At 46.5% G+C, this 26,493-nt stretch overlaps 1 protein-coding gene across 4 annotated transcripts in view; it reads left to right on the top strand.

The window, feature by feature from the left end:
• The window catches only part of ccdc125 (coiled-coil domain containing 125), an 83,610-nt gene extending 58,918 nt beyond the window's left edge, over positions 1-24,692 (top strand). For 3 of the 4 annotated variants that reach the window (XM_038805403.1, XM_038805404.1, XM_038805401.1), the window contains exons 8-12: positions 4,493-4,608; positions 17,436-17,543; positions 21,080-21,254; positions 21,461-21,597; positions 24,011-24,692. In XM_038805403.1, coding sequence (XP_038661331.1) covers positions 4,493-4,608; positions 17,436-17,543; positions 21,080-21,254; positions 21,461-21,597; positions 24,011-24,265 — 791 coding nt within the window. In that variant the 3' untranslated portion in view covers positions 24,266-24,692. The remainder of the gene's footprint in view (positions 1-4,492; positions 4,609-17,435; positions 17,544-21,079; positions 21,255-21,460; positions 21,598-24,010) is intronic. The other variant, XM_038805402.1, reaches the window with a different exon arrangement.
• The last annotated feature ends 1,801 nt before the right edge of the window (positions 24,693-26,493 follow it).

Genomic DNA, 26,493 nt, shown 5'->3' with positions numbered 1-26,493 from the left:
GCGTACTGGGGGTTGGAGCAGGCGCACCTTTTCAACAAGGGGGTCGGTTTTGTGTGCCCTGACGTGTTTCCTCAGAAGTACGGGGCCCGGTGTCCTCAGCCATGCCGGAAGTGAGACCCCCGTGGTAGTGCCCCTGGAAAAAATGAAGAGCCTCTCGTGAGGGGTCTGATTGGTCGCTGTGCACAAAAGGGACCTAATAGCGTGGAGCGCGTCTGGGAGGACTTCCTGCCACTGGGAAACTTGGAGCTTTCTAGACCGGAGGGTCAGTAGGACGGTCTTCCAGACCGTTGCATTCTCCCTCTCCACCTGCCCGTTCCCCCTGGGGTTGTAGCTGGTAGTCCTGCTCGAGGCAATGCCCTTGTCGAGCCGGTACTGACGCAGCTCGTCGCTCATGAAGGGCGAACCCCGGTCGCTGTGTACGTAGCTGGGGAAACCAAACCGGGTGAAGATGCTATGCAGGGCCCTAATGACTGTATGGGAGGACATGTCGGGGCACGGGATAGCAAATGGAAAACGGGAGAACTCGTCTACGACGTTTAAAAAGTAAACTTTCTTGTTAGTTGAGGGGAGTGGCCCTTTGAAATCAATCGCGAGGCGTTCAAAGGGCCTAGAAGCCTTGACCAGGTGGGCCCTGTCTGGTCTATAGAAATGCGGTTTGCACTCCGCACAGATCGTGCAGTCCCTGGTGACCGCTTTTACCTCCTCGTTGGAGAAAGGCAGGTTTCGGGCCCTGATGTAGTGTGCGAGCCGGGTGACCCCCGGGTGGCAGAGGTCATTGTGGATGACGTTCAATCGGTCAATCTGCGCGCTGGCGCATGTCACGCGGGATAGGGCATCCGGAGGCTCGTTGAGCTTCCCGGGTCGATACTTAATGTCGTATTTGTAGGTGGAGAGTTCGATCCTCCACCTCAGAATTTTGTCGTTTTTTATTTTGCCCCTTTGCGAGTTGTCGAACGTGAAGGCAACCGATCTTTGGTCGGTGATGAGGGTGAACCTCCCACCTGCGAGGTAGTGCCTCCAGTAACAGATAGCCTCCACAATGGCTTGTGCTTCTTTCTCGACTGAGGAGTGTCGGAGTTCTGAAGCGGAGAGGGTACGGGAGAAAAATGCGACTGGTCTCCCTGCCTGATTTAAAGTGGCTGCAAGAGCTACCTCGGAGGCGTCGCTCTCAACCTGGAATGGAGTGGATTCATCCACCGCCCGCATGACCGCTTTGGCGATGTCCTCCTTGATGTCGTCAAAGGCCTGGCGTGCCTCGGCTGACAGGGGAAATTGCGTGGTCCCAAAGAGTGGGCGGGCTTTGTCCGCATATTGAGGGACCCACTGGGCGTAGTAGGAAAAGAAACCCAAGCACCGTTTGAGGGCCTTGGGGCAATGGGGGAGGGGGAGTACAGACTCACATGCGGTCCGGGTCTGGGCCCAGGACTCTGTTTTCCACGACATAGCCGAGGATGGCTAGTCTGGTTGTGCGGAAAACGCAGTTCTCCTTGTTATACGTGAGATTCAGTTTCTGTGCCGTCTGGAGAAAACGGTGGAGGTTGGCCTCGTGGTCCTGCTGGTCATAGCCGCAGATGGTGACATTGTCCAAGTACGGAAACGTGGCCCGCAGCCCGTACTGGTCCACCATTCGGTCCATTGCTCGTTGGAACACCGAGACCCCATTAGTGATGCCGAAAGGGACCCGGAGGAAATGGAAGAGGCGGCCATCGGCCTCGAATGCCGTGTAGTGGCGGTCCTCCGGGCGGATTGGGAGCTGGTGGTATGCAGACTTCAGATCCACCATGGCAAAGAGCCGGTACTGGGCGATCTGGTTTACCATGTCTGCAATCCTGGGGAGGGGATACGCGTCGAGGAGCGTAAATCTATTTATGGTCTGACTATAGTCGACAACCATGCTGAATTTTTCCCCGGTCTTAGCGACCACCACCTGAGCTCTCCAGGGACTATTGCTGGCCTCTATAACCCCCTCACTGAGAAGCCTTCGGACCTCTGCTCTGATAAATACCCTATCCTGCAGGCTATACCGCCTGCTATGAGTGGCTACGGGTTTACAGTCCTTTGTGAGATTGGCGAAGAGAGGAGCAGGGTCCCGCTGAGGGTGAGGCTCTTTTTCTTTTTTAAATTTAGATTACCCAATTATTTTTTTCCAATTAAGGGGCAATTTAGCGTGGCCAGTCCACCTAACCTGCACATTTTTGGGTGTGGGGGCTAAACCCACGCAGACACGGGGAGAATGTGCAAACTCCACACGGACAGTGACCCAGAGCCGGGATCGAACTTGGGACCTCAGCCCCGTGAGGCGGTTGTGCTAACCACTAGGCCACCGTGCTGCCCTTAGAGGGTGAGGCTCTTGAGGTTACATTGGAAGTCTAGGCCTAATAAGAGTGGCGCGCAGAGTTCGGGCAAAACGTAGAGTTTGAATTTTGAGTAGCTAGTGCCTCGGATTGTGAGTGTCGCGGCGGTGTGCCCCTGGATCTGGACCGAATGGGAGCCTGAAGCGAGCGAGATAGTTTGCTACACGGGGAAAACGGGGAGCGAACAGCATCTTAACAGGTCTGGATGTATGAAGCTCTCAGTGCTCCCGGAGTCGAAGAGGCATGGCGTTCTTTACCCGTTGATTTGAACCTCTGGCATCGAATTTCGCAGATGCTTTGGGCGTGATTGGTCCAGAGTGACTGCGCTGAGTTGTGGGTAGTTGGCGGCTCGATCAGCTGTGCTGGAGCGGCCCCGTGATGACCGCCCTCTGAGTTCATAGTCGTATTCTTCCGATGAGTTGTCCGAGCGCGGATATGCAGGTCGGGCCCGTGGATCGCACGTGGCGGGCGGCGAGGAAGGTGGCGTCCAAGATGGCGGCCCCCATGAGTCGCACGTGGCCGGCCGCGTGGTGGAGGTTTGCCAAGATGGCGGCCCCCATGGATCGCACGTGGCTGGAGGGGCATAGGCTGCAGTGTTTCAGGCCCCGCGGGCCTGCGGGTGAGGGGAGCGATTACTTTGTGCCGCTGGGGAGTTGGAAGCTGGGGCCCTTTTAGCGAGTCACTGACGGTCGCGTTGCGGGCCGGGCAGTGCTGTCGCAGGTGCTGGTTCTGGCCAAAGAAATGGCAAGCTGGAGCAGCATAGTGGCTGGCTGGGGCAGCATGGTGGCTGGGCGGCCGCGTAGCACAGGCCTGGGGGAGTCGCTGGTCGGGGACCCATGATTGGGTCGCGGGGTCCGCGGGGAACGAGTTAAGGCTTCGGAAGGAGACCTCCATCGTGGTAGCAGCTTCCACAGTCGTTTCTAAGTTATGGGCCCCTTTTCCAGCAATCGTTGACGCACATAATTAGACCTGAGGCCCGCTACAAAAACATCGCGTACAGCAAGTTCTCGGTGTTCAGCCGCGGTGACCGCTTGATAATTACAGTCATTGGACAAATTATTGAGTTCCCTTAGAAATTCGGCGAGTGATTCTGTAGGCCGCTGGTGGCGAGTCGTGAAGACATGGCGTGCGTAAACTTCGTTAATGGGCCTCGCATATATCTTATCGAGTACTGCTAGCGCCGCAGTATATGAACTGGCCGAGTTTAGTTGTGTAGAGATTCTGTGGCTCACCCTCGCGTGCAGTAGACTCAACTTCTGTTTCTCTGTCGTTTCGGCTGTGCTCGCTTCTGCCAGGTAGGCCTTGAAGCACCGCAGCCAGTGGGAGAAGATTTCTTTAGCCTCTGCATCCTGCGGGTCGAGTTCCAGGCGTCCAGGCTTGAGGGCAGATTCCATAATCGATCTTGCTGTTCTTAAGCGATTAAATTGATGGAACCATCAATTCACCAGACACGTGTTTCCGATATGAATATAGGCTTTAATCGACTTACTACAGAGCCAGCCTGTTACCCGTTGATGAACTCTTGGTGAACTGCAGGCTGACTCTGGACAAGGGTATTTATACAGCAGCACTAGGGGGAGGAGTCATGGGCGGAGCCAAGGGTGGAGCCCTGTACAATCTCCTGAGCAGTCCCAGAGCTACTCCCCCTAGTGGTCAGCTAACGCTACTGCGTTTACAAAGACATAGTGTGAATTACCATATTACATTCACCACACCTTCCAAGTGTCAATCACGGACCCGGCAAATCCCGCGTTGTTTTTTATTGGAATCGATTGTGTTCCATGCGGCACTGGTGCTCGCTCCTCAGCGGTAGCGGAATCGGTCCAGGTACAGCGCCGGTATTTCTGTTGTGGTGAAAGTCCACGGATTCTGCATTGGCATCAACACTTAGTCTCAGAAACTGAGAACTCTGCCCTTAATCTGCGCTTGCATTAAAATGTTCGGTTTGTAGTCTAAATGTTTTATAAGTTGTTAAATCTTGTTTAAAAGACTACCAATGTAACCAGATTTAGAAACGTTGGAAGTTGATTTTCTGGCATCCTTTTGGTGTTTTAAAATGTTTATTGTCACCCTTTAACGAAACAGATCTATTTGTTTGAAATATTTCATTTATATTTCATTTATATTTGCTTTCTTAGTTTTGGACCAACAATGTTCAGAGCTACTTGCAATGCTCGATGCAGAGGATCAGCACACATTCCAAAAAACGTTGCCAGTAAACAACAAAGACTTCACGGAGGTTACAACATTGGAGGTAAAAATCCCAGCAAACCCCTTTACTTACTGTGTATGATCTCTGTTTTCATTCTACATTTACTTTGTAAAATGACCCAGGTTGTTAGGAAAACAAAAGTTGGTTATTTATATTTGTATTGGTAAACATTAGAAATAAGATATAGTTTGAACTGTGTTTAATTTAATGTTTCTGTGGAAGAGAAAAACCTATAGTTAGCTTCATGCTGAACAAAGGTATGTGTGCGGGTTGGTTAATTTCCAACTGTTTCCTTTAAAAAAAAAAAAATTTAGAGTACCCAATTATTTTTTCCAATTAAGGGCCAATTTAGTGTGGCCAATCCACCTAACTTGCACATCTTTGGGTTGTGGGGGTGAAACCCACGCAGACACGCGGAGAATGTGCAAACTCCACACAGACAGTGACCCAGGGCTGGGTTTCAAACCTGGGTCCTCAGCACCATAGGCAGCAATTATAACCACTGTGCCATCGTGCTGTCCTTTTCGACTGTGTTTCTATTGTGCTTAGAGAGCGCTATGGCATAAATAATAAAGAAAAGACCTTAGCATGTGGATGTTGCTCAGCAACTGGGACCTTGTAAGGGAGAGAAGCTTTTAAGTTTTAGTTTTAGCAGAATTTATGGGCAGTTGGAGACGGGATACAGGGGAGTGAACAATTCTCAACTCTGCCAGGAAAAGCTGGACAGGACAAGGGAGCTACAAAGTTGTAATCTTCAAAAGAACAATATACAATCCAGATAAGCATGAAAGTGGGACAGAAAGAACATTTAAGGCACCTGAAGTTAAGAAAACAGAGACCAAGGTATTTTTCAGAAGAATTCAAGGAAGATGAAACAAAGTGTTCTGATTTAAAGAGACAATTTCAGTAATTAGATTTACAGTGTGGATGGGGACAACATACTTCAGAGGTAAATGAAACATCTGGTGCCACTTTAATACAGTCTGGGAATCAAGGGTTCAGACAATTGTGAGCAATTTGTGCAGCAATCAAGACAAAGAATTCCTGAAGCAGTTGGTATAAAATCCTGAACTGGATTTGTTGTTAAATGTGAAGCAGAAGCTTTGTTTAAAAGGTCATTTGGAAAACCTGGTCTGGATTTTGGAAAGCATACTGTTTAGGGAAAGCATTATTATTATGAGAGAAGATTTTTTTTTTTTTATAAATTTAGATTAGCCAATTATTTTTTCCAATTAAGGGGCAATTTAGCGTGGCCAATTCACCTACTCTGCACATTTTTGGGTTGTGGGGGCGAAACCCACGCAGACACTGGGAGAACGTGCAAACTCCACACGGACAGTGACCCAGAGCCGGGATCGAACCTGGGACCTCAGCGCCGTGAGGCGGTTGTGCTAACCACTAGGCCACCGTGCTGCCCTTGAGAGAAGATTTTAAGGCATGTTTTTGGGAGTGAAGTTTGGAAACTCATGTGACAATCATCTGGGTAATTCTGAGGAGAAAGTCAGAGATACTAACCTGGGTTCAGAGTGGAGTGTGTATTTGACCACAATCATCTTGTGTGCTTAAAAGGGACATTTTGTATGAATGCAACCATTGTACCTGAAGAAGTACTTTGTGACTTCCGGTGGTGGCATGTAGAGAGCAGTTGCGCATGACGTGGCTCCCACCGGAGTATCTTGATTTTGGCTCTTTTCTCCCAATTTCTGGGGGCGATTTGGGGAGGAACTTGGTTAGTTTGATGGGATAAGAGTCCCACATAAAAGGAATGGCCACTAAGTTCATAACCAGGCAGCAGAAAAGTAAAGATTTGTCCTCTGACTCAGGAACTTCGAAAGCTACATCTACTCAGAAAATGACAGAGGCACGTCCGGTGGCGGCCATGGAGTGAGGGGTCGCTTATTTGGAAGCTCCCGCTCGTGATGGACTTTTTCGCCCGATTTATGGGGGATTTGACCGGTAAAATTGGAGACTGGTGAGGCAGAGAAGAGGAATTCCCCACCAGTTTATGGAGTCGTGGGCCAGACATGGTCTGCAAAGACGAGATTGTTGGGCAAAGAAGAGAGTGGAGTCTGCAACACAGGAAAACATGGCGGAGGTTCGGGAGCTGGGATTGCCAGCCCAATGGTCAACTGAGCAGTTGGTGAACTTCCTCCAGGAGAGTTTCACCAAACAAAGACAGGAGTACCTGGATCCGATTAAGACAGGGATTTATCGGGTGGAGCAAAGGTTGGAAGCCCAGGGACTGGCGATCCAGAAGGTGGAAGAGAAGATGCTGAGAACGAAGACCATCTAACCGCGAAGGCAATGGAGATGGATCTGATGAGGGAACCATCAGAAAAGGCTGCAAGAGAATGTGGAGGATTTGGAGAACAGGTAGCGCAGGCAGAATTTGAGGATTGTTGGCCTCCCAGAGGGCATCGAGGGATCCGACGCAGTGGCATACGTGGCACGTATGTTTGAGAAGCTGCTTGGCGAAGGTGCGTTTGCTCGAACCCTAGAAGTGGACAGGGCGCATAGAGCATTTGCGAGGAAGCCGCAGAGGGTGATGGTGGTGCGAATACACCAGTTCCTGGATAAGGAACAGATCTTGAGGTGGGCCAGGCAGACGAGGAGCTGCAAATGGGAAAACAACGAGCTGAGCATTTACCAGGACTTGGGTGCGGAACTGGCCAAAAGAGCTTCAACAAGGTTAAATCGGCCCTCTTCAAGAAGGGGGTGAAGTTTGGCATGCTCTACCAAGCTCATTTGTGGGTCACTTACGAGGACCAAGAACTTTATTTCGGATGGGTGGATGAGGTGATAAACTTTGTCAAGGACAGGAGACTGGCAGGTGATTGAGGACATTGAACTTGGGGGTGGGTAATTCTGTGCCTGTGCTGCTAAATTTATTTCCTTTTTGAGCTGTGTATGTAGTGTTTTTGTACCAATATTTTGGGCAGTTGCTCAGTTCTGTGTGCGGGTTAATTTTGTTCTTGGTGGGTGGTATTTTCTGCTTTGTGTTTGTTGGGGATTATGATGTTTTGCATATGTATGTTCGAAAGGGGGGAGGGAGAACAATAGGGGGTGGGATGCTTGGCACCATGGGCTGGGTTACCAGGCGAGCTGGGCGGGCTAGCTCACGGAAGCGCAGTTGGAGCTGAGCAGGTGACTATTTGATATGGGGGGTTGGGATTGTTAGTGGGGGGAGAGGGGTGGGAGGGGGGAATTGTTCTGCTGACAGGAGATGAACTGACGTTGGAGACAATTTGGTGGTCGAGGATGGTGGGCGCCCGAGGGTGGGCCTGAGGAGGCGCGGGACGCGAGCTGGATGCTGTCTGAAGAAAGGTAGTACTTGATCAGCGAGGGGGGTGGGGGCGGGGAGACACACCTGAGGGTAGTGGATCAGACTAGACTGAGGAAGGGGTGGGTTGGGCAGGTATTTCACTCGGGGCTAGACTCTAAAACTAGGGGGTTGCAATCCTGATCAATAAGCGGGTGTCATTTGAGGTAGGGAATGTAGTGGTGGACTCAGTGGGAAGCTGGAGGGGATGCCGGTCGTATTAGTGAATATTTCCGCCCTATATTGGGATGACGCGGAGTTTGAGGCGGGTGTTAGGGAAGATCCCGGACCTGGACTCTCATAAGCTGATCATGGTGTGGACTTCAATATGGTCATTGATCCGAGGTTGGATCAGTCGAGTTCAAGCCTGCCGTGGCGAAAGAGCTAAAGGGGTTTATGGAACAGATGGGAGGGGGGTAGACCTGTGGAGATTCGGACGGCCAAGAGCGAAGGAGTTTTCTTTTTTTTTTCCCAGGTGCATAAATTGTATTTCCAGATTGAATTTGTCATTTTAAGCAGGGCTTTACTGGCGGGAGTGGTGGATACCAGGTATTCGACAATTGTTGTGTTGGATCATGCCCCACACTGGGTGGATCTACGGGTGAGCAAGGAGTGGGGGCAGCGCCCGCAATGGAGATTGGATGTAGGACTGTTAGCAGATGAGGGGGTGCGCGGGCGGGTGAGGGAGGCCATCCAGAATTATTTGGAGTTAAATGATACGGGGGAAGTTTTGGCAGCAACGGTATGGGAAGCGCTGAAGGCAGTGATTAGAGGGGAGCTAATTTCAATACGGGCTCATAGGGAGAAGGTGGAGTGGGTAGAGATGGATAGGCTGGTGAGGGAAATACTCCAAGTGGATAGAAGGTATTCTGAAGCCCCAGAGTCAAGGTTGTTGAAGGAGCAGCAGAAGTTGCAGATGGAGTTTGGTCTGCAGAGGGAAGGCGGTGGGGCAGTTGAGGAAGGTGAGGGGGGTGGTATATGAGTATGGTGAGAAGGCCAGTAGGATGCTAGCATACCAGCTAAGAAAGAGGGAGGCGGCCAGGGAGATAGGAAGAGTGAAGGACAGAGGGGGGAACACCGTCTTGGACCCAGCAGGGGTGAATGGGGTGTTTTAAGGAGTTTTGCAGTCGGCTGCATGAGTCGGAACCCCCGGCTGGGATGGAGGAGATGAATCAGTTTTGGGAAGGGTCGGAGTTTCTGAAGGTGGAGGAAGGGTTAGTGGAGGGGTTGGGAGCCCCGATCAGGATTGTCAAAGTAGTAGAGGGATTGGAAGCCATGCAGTCGGGCAAGGCCCCGGGACCGGATGGCTACCCTGTGGAATTCGACAAGATGTTCTCTGAGATGCTTGGCCCACTGCTGGTGGGGGCATTTAATGAGGCAAGGGAGCGGGGTGTCCTTCCCCCAACAATCTGTCTTTGATCAGGGGCAGCAGGGTAGCATGGTGGTTAGCATAAATGCTTCACAGCTCCAGGGTCCCAGGTTCGATTCCCGGCTGGGTCACTGTCTGTGTGGAGTCTGCACGTCCTCCCCCTGTGTGCGTGGGTTTCCTCCGGGTGCTCCGGTTTCCTCCCACAGTCCAAAGATGTGCGGGTTAGGTGGATTGGCCATGATAAATTGCCCGTAGTGTTCTAATAGTAAGGTTAAGGGGGGAGTTGTTGGGTTACGGGTATAGGGTGGATACGTGGGTTTGAGTAGGGTGATCATGGCTCGGCACAACATTGAGGGCCGAAGGGCCTGTTCTGTGCTGTACTGTTCTATGTTCTATGTTCTATGATATCATTGATCCTCAAGGGGGAGAAGGACCTAGAGCAATGTGGATCATACAGACCAATCTCCCTACTGAATGTCGATGCCAAATTGCTGGCCAAACATTTGGCTTCGAGGATAGAGGACTGCGTTCCACAGGTGAAGAAAGATTGGGGGGAGGGTGGGGGGGAGAGAGAGAGGAGGTAGTGGTTGCTATGGACGCGGAAAAGGCCTTCGACCGGGTGGAATGGAATTATTTGTGGGAGGTCCTGGGATGGCTTGGGTTTCGGCAGGGCTTTATTGACTACGTTCAGTTGCTATACCAGGTACCGATGGCGAGTGCGGATGAGTCAGCTGAGTTTGGACTACTTTAAATTGCACTGAGGGACAAGGCAAGAATGTCCCCTCTCCCCACTGTTGTTTGCCTTGGCCATAGAACCATTGGCGATGGCGCTGAGAGCATCACAGGACTGGAAGCGGCTAGTCCGGGTGGGTGGAACACGGGGTCTTGCTATATGCAAATGACCTACTCCTGTACATTTCTGACCCGTTAAGTGGGTGGGGGAGATTATACGGATTTTAGGGGAATTGGTCAGTTCGCGGGTACAAATTGAATATGGGTAAAAGTGAGGTTTTTGTGATCCAGGCGAGGAGGCAGGAGAGGGGACTGGGGGAGCTGCCATCTAAAGTGGTGGGAGGGAGACTCCGTTATTTGGGAATTCAGGTGGCACGGAGATGGGAGAAGTTACATAAATTAAATTTGACCCGGCTAGTTGAATGAACGAAGGAGGTCTTTCGGAGGTGGGACATGCTCCCGTTGTTACTGGCGGGGAGGATACAGACCGTGAAAATGAAGGTCCCCCTGAGGTTTCTGTTTGTTTTCCAAAGCCTCCCTATTTTCATACCAAAGGTCTTTTTTAAGCGGGTGAATAGGATGATCTCCGGTTTTGCGTGGACGGGTAAAACCCCGCAAGTAAAGAAAGTGCTGCTGGAGCAAAACCGGGGGGATGGGTGGGCTGGCGCTGCCGGACTTTAGTAATTACTACTGGGTGGCAAATATAGCCATGATCAGGAAGTGAATAGTGGTGGTCGGTGCGGGGGGTGGCATAGTCGGGTCCGTGTGTGTGTGGGGGGGCGGTGGGGGGGAGGGTGTTGGGTCCGTGTGTGTGGGGGGGGAAGAGTCGGGTCCGTGTGGGGGGGGGTTCGGGTCGGTGTGGGAGTGGGAGCGAGTGGAGGCGGCTTCATGTAAGGGCATCTTGGTACTCCACAAGCCCAGTGGTAGTGGCGGCCCTGAGAGTCTGGGGGCAATGGCGGAAGCATATAGGAGGGAGTGTTGGTGTGGGCTCCAATTTGTGGTAATCACCAGTTTGTTCCGGGGAGGCTAAATGGGGGTTTCGGAGGTGGCAGAGAGCAGAGTTTGAGAGGCTGGGGGATCTATTTATTGATGGGAGCTTTCCCTGTATAGAGGATTTGGAGGCGGAGTTTGAATTGCCGGGGGGGAATGGGTTTCGATATCTGCAGATGAGGGATTTTGCGCGAAGGCAGGTTGCGACCTTTCCGCTTCTACCACCTCAGGGGATACAGAGCAAGGTAGTTGCTAAAACGGGGGTGAGGGAGGGAAGGTTTTGGATATCTACAAAGGATTCATGGAGTGAGAGGGAACTCCGATAGGTGAGCTAAAAAGTAAATGGAAAGATGAGCTGGGAGGGGAGGTGGAGGCTGGTCTGTGGGAGGATGATCTGAGCAGAGTCAACACATCCTCATCATGTGCCAGGCTCAGCCTGATACAATTCAAGGTTGTTCACCGGGCACACATGATGGTGGCCCAGATGAGTAAGTTTTTTGGGATAGAGAACAAGTGTGTGAGGTGTGCGGAAGGGCCAGCAAACCATGTCCATATGTTTTGGGCATGCCGAAGCTTAGGGGATATTGGCAGGGATTTGCGGATGTCATGTCTACGGTACAAAAATAAGGGTGGCGCCGAGTCCAGAGGTGGCGATTTTCGGAGTGTCGGATGATCCGGGGGTCCAGGGGGCAAGAGAGGCTGACGTTTTGGCCTTTGCCTCTTTGGTAGTCCGGAGTCTGATCTTATTAGCGTGGAGGGACTCGGGCCCCCAAAATCAGGGGTTTGGGTTAGTGACATTGCTGGGTTTCTCAGACTTGAGAAAATTAAGTTTGCCCTGAGAGGATCAACGTGAGGGTTCGTCCGCAGGTGGCAGCCATTTATCGACTTCTTCGGAGAAAACTAAACAGTCAGCAGATTCAATGAGGGGGGGGGGGGGGGGGGGGGCGTTTTAGGGGCTAGGGGGGAGTTAGGCTATTTTGTGTTTCGAGTAGGCGAGAACAATGGGAGATGGAGGGATGTGTTACACACTGAACTATATGTACATTTGTATTTGTATTGTGTATTGTTATAAAATCATAAATGCCTTAATAAAATGTTTTTTAAAAAATGAAAATGATAAGAGGCAACTGCTTTATCTTTGGCCACTCCGCTAACTGCTGAGATGTTTACAGGAATCTTAGTGGGGGAACTTAAGAAACTGCAGCAGGCTGTCTCTGAAGACCTGGACAGAGCAATCGAAGGGGCCCTGTCCCCTACTCACGTGGCCCTGGAAAAAGCGGATCTGACAGTAAAGGCGCATGACGCGGTGCTAAAGGATGTGGAGGAGGCCCTTTCAAGGCAGAGTGACCAGATCACCTCCCTGAAATTGGACATGGCAAGGGTGGCCAGGGCAACAGTGTGCTAAGGGCGAAGGTTGACAATCTGGAGAATCGCTCCAGAAGGCAGAATTTGATGGGCTGCCATAAGGTCTGCGTGTTGGGTGGGGGAGGGATAGTTCTCTGACAGTGTTCATAACATTTTCTTTGCTTTTCGGGTGGAGGATTTGGTGGCCATCTTGGGTGGACCTGGTGTGGGCTGTCTTTGAGTAGTTGCTGGACTGCCCCACAAGGGAGGAATGGCTGACTCTCGGTTGGTGGGAGTAGATGGCCCCCTGTTCATGCTGATTGCAAACACCAAAGTGGTGTTGTTGCAGGAGATCCAGACCCATAAGACCATATGACATAGGAGCAGAAGTAGGCCACTCGGCCCATTGAGTCTGCTCCGCCATTCAATCATGGCTGATATTTTCTCATCCTCATTCTCCTGCCCTCTGCCCATAACCCCTGATCCCCTTATTAATCAAGAACCTATCTATCTCTGTCTTAAAGACACTCAGCGAATTGGCCTCCACAGCCTTCTGCGGCAAAGAGTTCCACAGATTCACCACCCTCTGGCTGAAGAAATTTCTCCTCATCTCTGTTTTAAAGGATTGTCCCTTTAGTCTGAGATGATGTCCTCTGGTTCTAGTTTTTCCGACAAGTGAAAACATCCTCTCCATGTCCACTCTATCCAGGCTTTTGCAGTATCCTGTAAGTTTGAATAAGATCCCCCCTCATCCTTCTAAACTCCAACGAGTACAGACCCAGAGTCCTCAACCGTTCCTCATACGACAAGTTCTTCATTCCAGGGATCATTCTTGTGAACCTCCTTTGGACCCTTTCCAAGGCCAGCACATCCTTCCTTAGATATGGGGCCCAAAACTGCTCACAATACTCCAAATGGGGTCTGACACGAGCCTTATACAGCCTCAGAAGTACATCCCTGGTCTTGTATTCTAGCCCTCTTGACATGAATGCTAACATTGAATTTGCCCTCTTAACTGCCGGCTGAACCTGCACGTTAACCTTAAGAGAATCGTGAACAAGGACTCCCAAGTCCCTTTGTGCGTCTGATTTCCTAACTAAGCATTTCCCCATTTAGAAAATAGTCTGTGCCTAAATTCCTCCTTCCGAAGACTCAGGGCGATTAAAATTTTTTTTAGAGTACCCAATTATTTTTTCCAATTAAGGGGCAATTTAGCTTGGCCAATCCACCTATCTTGCACATCTTTTGGGTTGTGGGGGTGAAACCCACGCAGACACGGGGAGAATGTGCAAACTCCACACGGACAGTGTCGGGTGATTTTTACATCCGGGTTAGATGGACTTTTCTTTTTTCTCTCCGGTACACCAGGTGTACTCTCGAATTGACTTCCTGGAGTAGTGGGGGCGGGGTATTTGGCAGTAGTTATTTTGGGTTATGTTCCACATTTTGTGGACTCGGTGTTGGAGCCGGGGGGCCAGTGCCCTTTGTGGAGGCTGAATACAGTGTTCCTGGTGGACAAGGGTTTCTGTGAAAGGGTAACTCTGCCATTGGGGAGTACATTGATTTTAATAGGAGTGAGACTGTCTCGCCATCCACATTGTAGGAGACTCTGAAGGCGGTCATTAGGGGCGAGATAATCTCCTATAAGACACATCAAGAGAGAGAGTGAAAGGGTGGAGAGGCAGATGTTGGTGGATTCTATCCTTGAGGTGGACCACCAGTACTTGCTTACCCCGGCACCAGAGTTGTTGGTCTGAGCTCAAGCCTTGCCCACTGGCGGCTATTTTTGGGGTCTCTGACTCACGGGAGTTGCAGACGGGGATGAAGGCGGATGTTCTCGCCTTCGCCTTGTTAATAGCCCAAAGGCGCATTCTGCTCGGGTGGAGGAATCTGGTTCCACCCAGTGCTTTGTCCCTGCTGAGTGCTCTTATGGTGTTTTTGTTCCTAGAGAAGGCCAAGTACACCCTGAGAGGGTCAGCAGGTTCTACTTGAGGCGACAGCCTTTCATTTCCTATTTCAGAGAGATGGTCACTGTCAGATGTTAGGGAAGGGGGGGATTGTTTGGTTTTGATTTGTTTTCTTCTTTGGGGGCTGAGGGAGGGAAGATAAATAATGGTTTGTATTTGGTTTATTTCTACTGTGTTATATGAAAAATGTTCTCAATAAAAAATTTTTTTTTAAAGTACTTTGTAATCCATGTTAATCTTTAAATTTGTGTGTATTTGTTAAGCTAAGAAGTATTGTATTACAATCCAATTTTTCCATGTTTAATAATTCTTTTCTTGTTGTTGAAAGTAATAAGCGGTGCCGTGACTCTGTTCCTCCACGTTTTATTAAAAGAAAGTAAATGTTGCGGTCTTTTCAGCCAGGCTTCCAGTCCGGAATCTTCCGCTCCGTAAAGCCATAGAATTCCTGCAGATTAGAAGGAGGCCATTCGGCACATCGGGTCTGCACCAATCCTCAGAAAGAGCACCCTACCTAGGCCCACTACCCCACCCGAGACCCATAAGCCCCACCTAATCTACACATCTTTGGACTGTGGGAGGAAACTGGAGTATCCTAAGGAAACCCAAGCAGACACTGGGAGAACGTGGAACTCCATACAGGCAGTCACCCAAGGCGGGAATTCTACCCGGGTCTCTGGCACTGTTAGGCAGCAGTTCCACCGAGTCGCCCCAGTAAGACCATAAGACATAGGAGCAGAATTAGGCCACTCGACTGGGATCAGAACAAGGTTGATCGATGTATTGCTTGACATGAAATTGAAAAGTACAGGTTAATTTTCTTGACGATACTCTAGTTGGTTGTGCGATGAACCTTAGATTACTCTCCCCCCTACCCCATTGTGCATTTACAATTTTGGATATGCTATTCGGAAACAAGATTCAAGACTAAATTATTCACTTGAAACAGTGAAAGCAAATGTGGCAGAGATTTGAGACTACAAGCTTAAGAAATATGGCATGTCTGCATCGACTCTCTCAAATTTCTACATATGTACCACAGAGAGCATCCTATCCGGCTCCATCACAGCTTGGTATGGCAACTGCTCAGTCCAGGATTGCAAGAAACTGGGGAGTGTGGTAAACTCAACTCAACGCATTACATAAGCTTGCCACCCTCCCATTAATTCTGTCTACACCTCCTGCTGCCTCAGGAAGGCAGACCTCTCCCACCCAGCCATTGCCTTCTTCCAGACCCTTCCATCAGGCAGATGGTACAGAAGTCTGAAGACCCGCATATCCAGACATTAGAACAGCTTCTTCCCCACAGTTCCCAGGCTCCTCAACGACTCCCTCAGACTGATCTGTTCCCTGTAAGAACACTATTCATGACTCTCTATGCTGCTCTTGCTCATGAATTTGCTTTGGTTGGCTCCTTGTTCCGCACTGGAACCAATCACTATTTGTCAATATACTATTTGTCAATGTACTTTGTTGATTATTCTTTTGTCCACTATGTACGTACTGTGTACTTTCTCTTGGCCGCAGAAAAATACTTTTCACTGTAATTCAATACATGTGACAATAAATCAATCAATCAATCGATCAATATATGGTGTGGCAGGCCACTGAAGCTGATAATAATGATGAAGATTGAATGGGAGTGAGGGAGGAAAAAGCATTAAAGGAAGAGAAGAAAGAGAAAGCAAAGACCATCAGCCTGTCAAATTTTCACTTCAGGACCACCTCCTGTCCTCCATTTAGTGCCATGGAAACTGTCCATCTGAGAAGACAGACAAAACCTTGCTTTCTGCCAGACTTGGCTTGATCCAGTTCAAAGTGGTCCACAGGGCCCACATGATGGCAGACCGGATGAGCAGCTTCTTTGAGGAGGTGAAGGACAGATGTGGGCGGTGTGGGGGTAGCTCGGGGAACCATGTACATATGTTTTGGCCATGTCCGAAATTGAGGGGATTCTGGCAGGGATTCGCAGACGTTATGTCAGAAGTCCTGGAAGGAGGGCAGCACGGTGGCGCAGTGGTTAGCATTGCAGCCTCACGGTGCCGAGATCCCAGATTCAATCCCGGCTCTGGGTCACTGTCCGTGTGGAGTTTGCATATTCTCGCCGTGTTTGCGTGGGTTTCGCCCCCCCCCACAACCCAAAAATGTGCAGGCTAGGTGGATTGGCCACACTAAATTGCCCCTTAATTGGAAAAAATGAATTGGGTACTCTTTTTAAAAAAAAATAATAATAATTTTTAAGTCCCGGAAGGGAGTGTAACTCCGAGTCTAGAACTGGCAATATTTGGCAATATATCAGAAGATCTGGGGGCCAAGGGGGGGAGGGAGATCGATGTCCTGGCCTTCTCCTCCCTAATGGCCTGGAGACGGAATTTGCTGGGATGGAGGGACTCGGAACCCCGGAAGTCGGGAGTGTGGGTCAGCGACATGACAGGGTTTCTCAGTCTGGAAAAAAAAAAGTTTGCCTTGAGAGGATCAATTCAGGGGTTCACCCGGAGATGGCAAGAGTTCATCGATTTCTTCAAGGACAATTGAACGTCATCAGTACCGGGGGGTGGTTGGGGGGGGAAGGAAACCAGGAGGCATGGCAATGTACATGGGTAATTAAGGACTAGGGCGGGGTAGTAGGGGACATTGTTTTCTGGGTTTTTTTTGGTTGTTTAGGTGTTTCCCGTGTGTCGGCCCGCACGGTTGTTTAAGAAATGTTAATGTGTTAAACTGTGAAAATTACAAATGCTTCAATAAAATCTTTTCTAAAAAAAAAACCTTGCTTTCATCTTTCATTTGAAAAATATCACCTATTACAATGCATCACACCCGAGTGTCATCCTTGGTTATTCTGGAGTGAGACTTAAATCTTTTGACTCTCACCAGAATAATTTCTCTAGATGTGGCTTGCTCTTTTGGTTAATATTGATGTGGCTGCTTCTGCTTTGGTATGAATCATGTTACAAGCTATGTGGTGAATGGTTCTGTGTCACTCAACAAGCTGTACATCTGCAGGAGCCCTGCATTAGATCAGTGAAGCTAATGAACTGTCGTAAGAATGCGGTAATTTTAAGTTATTTGGATTTTTGTACACAAACATGGTGGTTATACTTCAGCTGACTGTCATTCTCCATTAATCCATATTTCTGTTGTTTTCTTTCAGCTGGCAGTGCTTGGAGCATGTCACTGTAATGGGAGTGAAGCAGAGCCCTGTGCCTGTGCCAGAATGGCAGCTGCCACACGGAAACAACTGCTGCAGCTGAAGGAAGAGGTGCATTACTTTTGAAATTTGTTACTCGGATAAAAATAGTTTCAGAGGTTATAAATCTATCAGTTACATGTTAGTTAAAATTAGTTTATTCTACCACTGTGATGCTTGAGATTCATAATGTAGTTATATTTGCCATGTTGGACCATGTGAATCTTAAAAAAGACACTTTAAACTTTATTGAAGAGCTTATTGTAGGTCTAAAATCCTACTGAAACAAAGATCTATCTGTATGAGTCCTAGGTGAATTTCCTTGGCGTTTTTCCCGTTGCCCTAACATAACATAGGAGGTGGGGCTGAAACTTTATTTACGGGTGTAAACAGGGTTTCTGAAAAATATTTGACAAAGTTACAATGGCATAAAACTGAGGAATTTTATCCTCTTAATATTCTCATTTGGCTCTCCAGTTATAATTGGTGCAAGATTGGTAAATAATGTATCTAATTAATGCAGAAGAGCTAGAATAACTCTTTAGTTAATAAACCATGTGGCTTCAGTGTTTTGTGAGACAACATTCATGAAGATGATCATTATCCCTTCTACAGTCCATTGGGTCATATGCCAACTCAGTATCATCACAGAATTGTTACAGTGCAGGCCATCTATTCGCCTATATGGCTTCTCCAGTTCTCCATCTAAACAATTAACCTAGTACCATTCTTCTGCCTGTAATTATTTCTGTTCAAGTAATGATCTAATTCTCCTTTCAGCCTTGTGTTCAATTTTCGAGCTTGTGTTAGAGAGGGATGGGGATTTTGCTAGAATGATGACTAAAGTACTTTTTTTAAAAAACACATCTTTTGGTTCGTAGACAGTGTTATTGAACTGTGAGACCCATGCAGACATGGGGAGAATGTGCAAACTCCACACGGACAGTGACCCAGGGCCGGGATTGAACCTGGGACCTCAGTGCTGTGATGCACAGTGCTAACTACTGTGCCACCGTGCTGCCCTATCGTTAGACTTCTTAATTCCAGATTTTTATTGAATTCAAATTTCACCATCTGCAGTGGCAGGTTTTGAACCTGGGACTCCAGTGTATTACTCTGGGTCTCTGGTTTACTTGTCCAGTGATAATACCACTGTGCCACCATCTCCCCTAACGTGATTATACTGAGTTGGCGTATGACCCAATGAACTGTAAAAGGGATCAAGGTAATCTTCATGAATATTGTATAACCTGACAAAGTATGTTGCGCAAATAGAAGACCAAATTTCAGAGCTTGATGGGAGGAAGTGGCATTTGGAATGTACTGATAACAGACATTATGTCATCTATGCTGAATTCCTTAAAGTTACTGTGCTTAAAATGAGAAGTGATAATAGCGTTAGTAAAATGACTGCTAGCCACTCCAGATCTGCTTCTCTGGTCATTTCTATCCACATAAAGGGGTCTTGATGATTTTTGTATTTCTTGAAATGTTTGAGTCAGTGCGGTGCATCTACTGCACACATTGGAACTCTGCTGTGCATCATAGTATGATACAGAAGAAGAGGAGGCCATTCAGCCTATTATATTTATGTGAGCTCCTTGTTGGAACTTTCAAATTAATCCCACTACCCTGCTTTTTCTCCAAAGCCCTATAAATGTTATCTGTTCAAGTAATGTTCCAGTTCTCTTCTGAAAGTTCACATTGAACCTGCTTCCATTGCCTCTTCAGGGAATTCATTCCAGATCGATTTCACCTCTGGTTCTTTTACCAATCACCTCAAATCTGTGTGCTCTGGTGGCTAACCCTCTGCATCTGGAAATAGTTTATACCTGTGTATACTCCCAAACCATTCATAATTTTTAATTCCTCTATCAAATCCCCTCTTAATATTCTTTGCTCTAAGGAAAATAATCCATAATAATAAATATTCATCAGAGGAAAAACAGGTTTAGTTTTTATGAAAAATATGTGAAACAGGTTATGCCTTTACACAAGATCTTACATGTCATAAAGGTCAGAGGGGGTTCCACTTGAATTTCTCTTTGTTGAAAATCTTTGACTTGTTGGCTGAAGAAGCTGGAAGTTACTGGAGTACATGCATAAGTCTTAGATTTTCTGTTGTATGTGCAATTTTATTCCAATACTGAGAATCTCCTGAAGCATATATTTTAAAAATCTCTATCATCATCCACCCTGCATAATGAATTAAACAAATTAATGACAATAGGGATGACTTCAATGGTTGCCACAGGCTATCTGAAAGAATTTTAACTCTATGCAGATAAGTAATAATGACCCTCATGGAACAGTGACCTGACTAGTAGAATATGACGATGCGTGCTTTCAAGTAATTATTATGGTTGTGCCTAGCTTAAGAGAGATCACAAACATATAACATAATTTGCAAGGGCCATCTGTCATTTTCTCAGAAGTCTGGTACCAGATACCAGAGCTTGAGAGACTTCAAAGGAAATTTACTAGAATGAAATCAACAATGAAAGAGTATAGATAGATAGATAGAGAAATACAGCACAGAACAGGCCCTTCGGCCCACGATGTTGCGCCGAACTTTTGTCCTAGGTTAATCAAAGAATTTTGGACAATTTTACATGGCCAATCCACCCAACCTGCACATCTTTGGACTGTGGGTATGTAGAGTATTTACAGAAGCAGAGGAGATTAAGGGGCGACCCGATAGAGACATTCAAGTCTTGAAGTGTTTTATTTGGGAAAATAAGGAAAATTGTTTCTAATAGCAGAGGACTCAAAATTAAGGAATTAAAGATGGTGTATGGGAAAAAAAACTGCAGTGAGATGCCGGAAGGGGTGGTGGAAGCAAATTCAATAATTACTTTCAAAATGGAATTTAATAAAAGTTGAAGGACGGGGGAAATATTTTGAACGATGGAAGAAGTGTAGCGAAGTGAGACCAAGAGCTGTTACCAGCGAGATGGGCCAAGTGACTGCCACCTGTGCTGTATTATTCTATGTTACCAACTTTAGATTGAGTTATTTGGAATTGTTGAGAAGGAGTTATTTGTCTTTCTTATCTCTACTTAATGACTACTAAGACCCAATTCAGTTTATGACTTATAAAGTATGTATCCAAATGTTCTTACTTCATCGTTTATAGCTCCTGACATGCATACAACAGTAAGGATTCCTTCTGTCCCTGAGCAATAGCAGAACACCAACTGTTAGAACATAGAATATACACAGCACCATGCAGCCCATCAACCCACTTAAGCCCTCACTTCCACCCTATCCCCGGAACCCAATAACCCCTCCTAACCTTTTTGTTCACTAAGGGCAATTTATCATGGCCAATCCACCTAACCTGCATGTCTTTGGACTGTGGGAGGAAACCAGAGCACCCAGAGGAAACCCACGCAGACGTGGGGAGAACGTGCAGACTCCGCACAGACAGTGACCCAGCGGGGAATCGAAACTGGGACCCTGGCGCTGATGTGCCGCAATGCTATCCAATTGTGCTACCGTGCTGCCCTGTTCTTACTATTGCTTTCTTGTCGTGACTTCTGTAACAGGCATGAATGTAATTTAAGAACTTATCATATTGTTTTCCGTGTGTAATCTTGAATCATTAGTTTGATCTTCAGAGAAAGAGGGAGGAAGAGGCGTACATAATGGTCGATGCATTTAGAATTGCATTTGAACACCAATTAAAAAGGACAAATGATCAAACTCTCCGAATTACTGAAGTGGAAAAACTGCATAGAAAAGATTCCAAGAAAGGACTTGTTTGGAAACGAGCAAAAGAAGGTAAGTCTGTTAATTTTGTATATTAACTCAGTCGTAGTATGTACAAATTCATCTGTCTAGTTCAGTCATAAGTCGGTTCAAACTCAACTCTTTGAGCATTGTGCTAGATCAATGTGTTGCCAATACTACATTGACTTGACATTAATTTCTAATCTCTGTGTTGACTACTTAGTGATTTTTTTTGTTTGTTTTGCACACCATTCCAGATCCTGTTAACAAAACAAAAGTGATTCAGGCAACTCTTGGACAAAAGTTGAAGGGCCTGATCAATTCCTCAACAGACTATAAGAAACTGGACGTCTTGGAGGATCCGCAGGAGGTGCTGAAGATACTTATTGACTTGGTCCGTGATGCTTTTAATATATTACTACATAATATCTAACTTTGGTGGGGAGGGTGGATTGTATAGAATTTTGCATCAAACGTTCATGTGCCATAATAGTGTGTTTGAAATGGTATGCTCTGTTCAAACAATATTTAAAAGGAATACATGATTATTATGAAAATAAAAGAGATTAATCTAAGGTACATCCAATAAGAATGTGGTTAATGTAACAAAGGATGGAAAAGATCCAAGAGCATCAGTAGATTTGAAATCAATGTCCAGCCAATGAAAAGCAATATTCAGCAAAGCCACTCGAGTGTCAATGAGTCATTTACTTCACAGAAGGAGATCATTCAGTCCATCCAGTCGCTGCTGACCCTTCATGGACCAATCCCGTCGTCTCATTCCTCCACTCTATCCCTGCAGCCCTGCAAGTTTATCTTGTTCAAGTGTCCATCTAATTTCCTTTTTAAATCATTGATCATCTCTGCTCCCACCACCCTAGAAGCAGCGGGTTCCAAATATTATCACTCGCTGCATTAAAAAAGTTCTTCCTCACATTTCCCGGCATCTCTTGCCCAAGAACTTTAAATCTGTGTCCTCTCATCCTTGTACCATTAGCTAATGGCAACAGTTTTTCCTTGTCAACCTTACCTAGATGTATCATAATCTTGTACACCTTTATTAATCTCCCCTTGATCTCAACCCAGCTTACATATGAACATAACATTAAGAGCAGTAGGACATTCAGTAAGTTCATGGCTGATCTGATTGTGACCTCAACTCCACATTTCAACTGCTCCCATTAACCTTTGATGGCCTTGTTAGTCAAGAGTCTATCTACCTCTGCTTTGAAATATATTCATTGACCCTGCCTCTACAGGTCTCTGGGGAGAAGAGTTCCAAAGGTTCACAACCCTCAGAGAAAACTTTCTTCTCATCCCTGTTTTAAATAGGAGATTAATTATTTTTAAGCTGTGTCCCCTAATTCTAGTCTCTCCCTTTAAGCATCCGCATTGTCAAGTCCCCTCAAGATCGTGTACGTTTCAATAAGATCACCTCTCAATCATCTAAACTCCAATGGTTACAGTCCCAGCCTATCCAATCTCTCCTTGTAAAATAAACTCACCTCATTGCAGGTCTGTCACGTTACCAGTCGAGTGAACCTTCTCCAATCTCACCTTATAATTCCTCCATCCCTGGAACGATTCTGGTAAATCTCCGCACATTCTTCCTATTTGATCCCTAAACATCTATTTGCACTATATCACATTGCACTATATCACAGAACCACAGAATTTACAGTGCAGAAGGAGACCATTCGGCCCATCGAGTCTTGGAAAGAGCACCCTACCTAAACTCACACCTCTACCATATCCCCAAACTTCCACCTATCCCCGTAACCCCACCTTCCTTACTTTTTTTTTTGGAAACTAAGGAATTTAGCAAAGCCAATCCACCCACCCCTGCACATCTTTGGACTGTGGGAGAAAACCGAACCACCCGGATAAAACCCACGCAGACACGGGGAGAATGTGCAGACTCCGCACAGACAGTGATCCAAGCCGGGAATCGAACCTGGGACCCTGGCGCTGTGAAGCCATTAGACTAACCACTATGCTACCACGCTGCCCCTTTATTTAAAACTGTAGAATACAAGGTTGAGTAAATCATAATCAAACTAGACAGTGTTTTAGCCTAATTACACCTTGAGCACTCTGCCTACTTCTGGTAATTGAGGGAGACAATGAAGAAAATAGTTTTGTGGATGATTCCAGTCTTAAATGTCTCTATTATGGGAACGGACTAGAGAAACTTGGGCTCTTCGGTCCTGCATTGAAGCGTCATCATATATTATCTGTGGGCAGCACGGTGGCCTAGTGGTTAGCACAACCGCCTCACGGCGCTGAGGTCCCAGGTTCGATCCCGGCTCTGGGTCACTGTCCGTGTGGAGTTTGCCCATTCTCCCCGTGTCTGCGTGGGTTTCGCCCCCACAACCCAAAAATGTGCAGGGTAGGTGGATTGACCACGCTAAATTGCCCCTTAATTGGAAAAAATAATTGGGTAATCTAAATTTATATAAAAAAAAAAATCATATATTATCTGCTAAGGCTCCTAGCAGGGCTTAAATTCCCAACTTAACTCGGGTGCGAGTGATACAACCAACACATGAAATGGATTCCTGGATACTATAATACAAAGGAAAACCCTGGTTTTGTAATAATCAACTGGTGCCCTTTAGGATCTTTCAGGATGGAGAAGCTGAGGTGGGCTGAATGACCTGTCTTGTTCATCATCGTCTTGTGAAATATGTTGCTATGAATTATTATGTGACCAGCTTGAAATATTCATCACATATTTGCTCACTTATTGTGGTTTTAATAGTTCATGAAGAAAGAGTCAAAATTTGTTTATTTCTTTCTATTGACAGTTAAATGATAAAGAGGAAGCTCTGGCACATCAGAGGAAGGTTAGCTATATGTTGGCACGAAGTGTTCAGGAACAAGAACGAAATCATTCGAGCAAGGACACTCCAACTATTGAAACATCTGAAGCTGATCATTGTCAAAAAAGATGGCACAAGTTAAAAAATATTTCTTGCTCATCAATTGATCAAAACCAAAGTGAACACAGAACTGTTTTGAGGACAAACTCTTCCCCCGCAGGTGATTTTGTCGACAGTTGAGAATTCAGGCGAGGTTGTAAAAACATTGTGGCAAGAGGTTGAATGGAGCAAGATGATGAATGTCACTGAAGCAAACAGAAACTTGACCTTGAATGACTTCTGTTCATAAAGTGCCAAAAGCAACATGATATCTGTTGTTTAAATTAATTTGTGTGTAGTCTTTTAAAAATTGACTGTTTAGGTCACTAATTTAATTTCCCCCTTACTGAAATGTTGATCATTCAATTTGTTTGTGGTTTAATTTGCCTTATGAAATTAGTATGCGAGTGACTTACCTAAATATATTACAGCATTTAATGTACAGATGTTTAGGGATATAGTTTAGCATTTAAATGTTTCTTCACTCTGAAATAACATTATTTATCTTATAACCCCAACAAGGAATATAAATCAAACTAAATTATTAAACTGACAGTGGCAGATGACACCTTGAATAATGTTCCATTCTGGTCATCAAAACACAAGGGAAACTGTGCAGAGAATTGCTCTGCAGATGATCGTGGTCTTGCAGTTCATGACAGAAGACTGGGCTGTTCAACCTTGAAAGAAGGTCTCCTGAGAGGTGATTTTTGTAAAGGTGTGTAGCATTCTAAAAGTTAAATCTGAAAATTTATTTCAGATTAAATTGCAAGTGAAGGACACAGGTGAAAAGCAAATTTAGGATTGGAATCAGAAAATCTTTCATCATACAAAATAAATGATAGTGTACTTTTTTATCACGTCTCATGCTACATCCCAAAGGTGGCATGTGGCAACAGTGGTTAGCACTGGGACTGCGGCACTGAGGACCCGGGTTCGAATCCCAGCCCTGGGTGACTGTCCGTGTGGAGTTTGCACGTTCTCCCCATGTCTGTGTGGGTTTCACTCCCACAACCCAAAGATGTGCAGGTTAGGTGGATTGGCCATGCTAAATTACCCCTTAATTGGGAGAAAAAATAATTGGGTACTCTAAATTTATATTAAAAAAAATGTTGCATCCCAAAGTACTTGAAAATGAATTTTGAAAAAAAAATTATTTCAGCAAACACAGCAGTTGATATGCACACCAACTTCCCCAGATAGCAATCAAAAAATGACCCATTAATTAATATTTGTTAATATTGGGTGAAGGATACAGTTTGGGGTGAATTCCCCAGTTCTGCTTCAAATTAAACTGTGGGATCATCTTGTCCATTTTAACCTTATCTGAACTAATCTTATGTCATATAACCGCAACAAGAAATTTGAGTTGGGAAAATAGTACAGATAGAATTTTAACTCTATTTTTTAAGAAAAGAAAGCTGATAGTCTCGAGCCTTGCCCAGAAACAATCTGACATATTGTACTTGTGTCACAGAGGTTCCCAATGCAAATCATGGGAGAATAATGGTGTTAATACGTATAATTTTGAAAAACATGGATAGATTGCCTAATTGGTGATTGGGGAAAATTTTTAAAATTCTTTTATATTAAGTTATGGGATGTGGGCATCGCTGGTTAGGCCAGCATTTATTGCCCTTCCCTAATTGCCCTTCAGAAAATGGTGGTGAGTTGCTACCTTGAATCACTGCAGTCCTTGAGGTGAAGGTACATACACTGGGTGTAGCACAAAAGCAACTTGCCATTTGACAGCCCAAGCCTGGATATTGTCCAGGTCTTGCTGCATTTGATCATGAACTGGTTCATCATCTGAAGAGTCTCGAATGGTGCCGTCATCTGCCTACATCCCACATTTTTTTTTTAAAATTTAGATTACCCAATTATTTTTTCCAATTAAGGGGCAATTTAGCGTGTCCAATCCACCTACTCTGCACATCTTTGGGTTGTGGGGGCGAAACCCACGCAGACATGGGGAGAATGTGCAAACTCCACACGGACAGTAACCCAGAGCCGGGATCGAACCTGGGCCTCAGCGCCGTGAGGCGATTGTGCTAACCACTAGGCCACCGTGCTGCCCTCTACATCCCACATTTGACCTTCTGCTGGAAAGGAGGTTATTGATGGAGCAACTGAAGATGGTTGGACCTAGGACACTACCCTGTGGAACTCCTGCAGTGATGTCCTGGAGCTGAGATGATTGACCCCCAACTACCACAATCATCTTCCTTTGTGCCGTGTATGGCTCCAACCCACGGAGAGTTCCCCCCTGGATTCTTGTTGACACCAGTTTAGCTGGCGCTCCTTAGTGCCATACTCGGTCAAATGCTGACTTGATGTCCAGGGCAGTCACTCTCACCTCGCCTCTGGCA

The sequence above is a fragment of the Scyliorhinus canicula genome, chromosome 8 (genome assembly GCF_902713615.1).
Source record: "Scyliorhinus canicula chromosome 8, sScyCan1.1, whole genome shotgun sequence".
Taxonomy (NCBI): domain Eukaryota; kingdom Metazoa; phylum Chordata; class Chondrichthyes; order Carcharhiniformes; family Scyliorhinidae; genus Scyliorhinus; species Scyliorhinus canicula.
The sequence above is the reverse complement of the archived record's forward strand: the minus strand, read 5'-3'. Positions and strand labels throughout refer to the sequence as shown.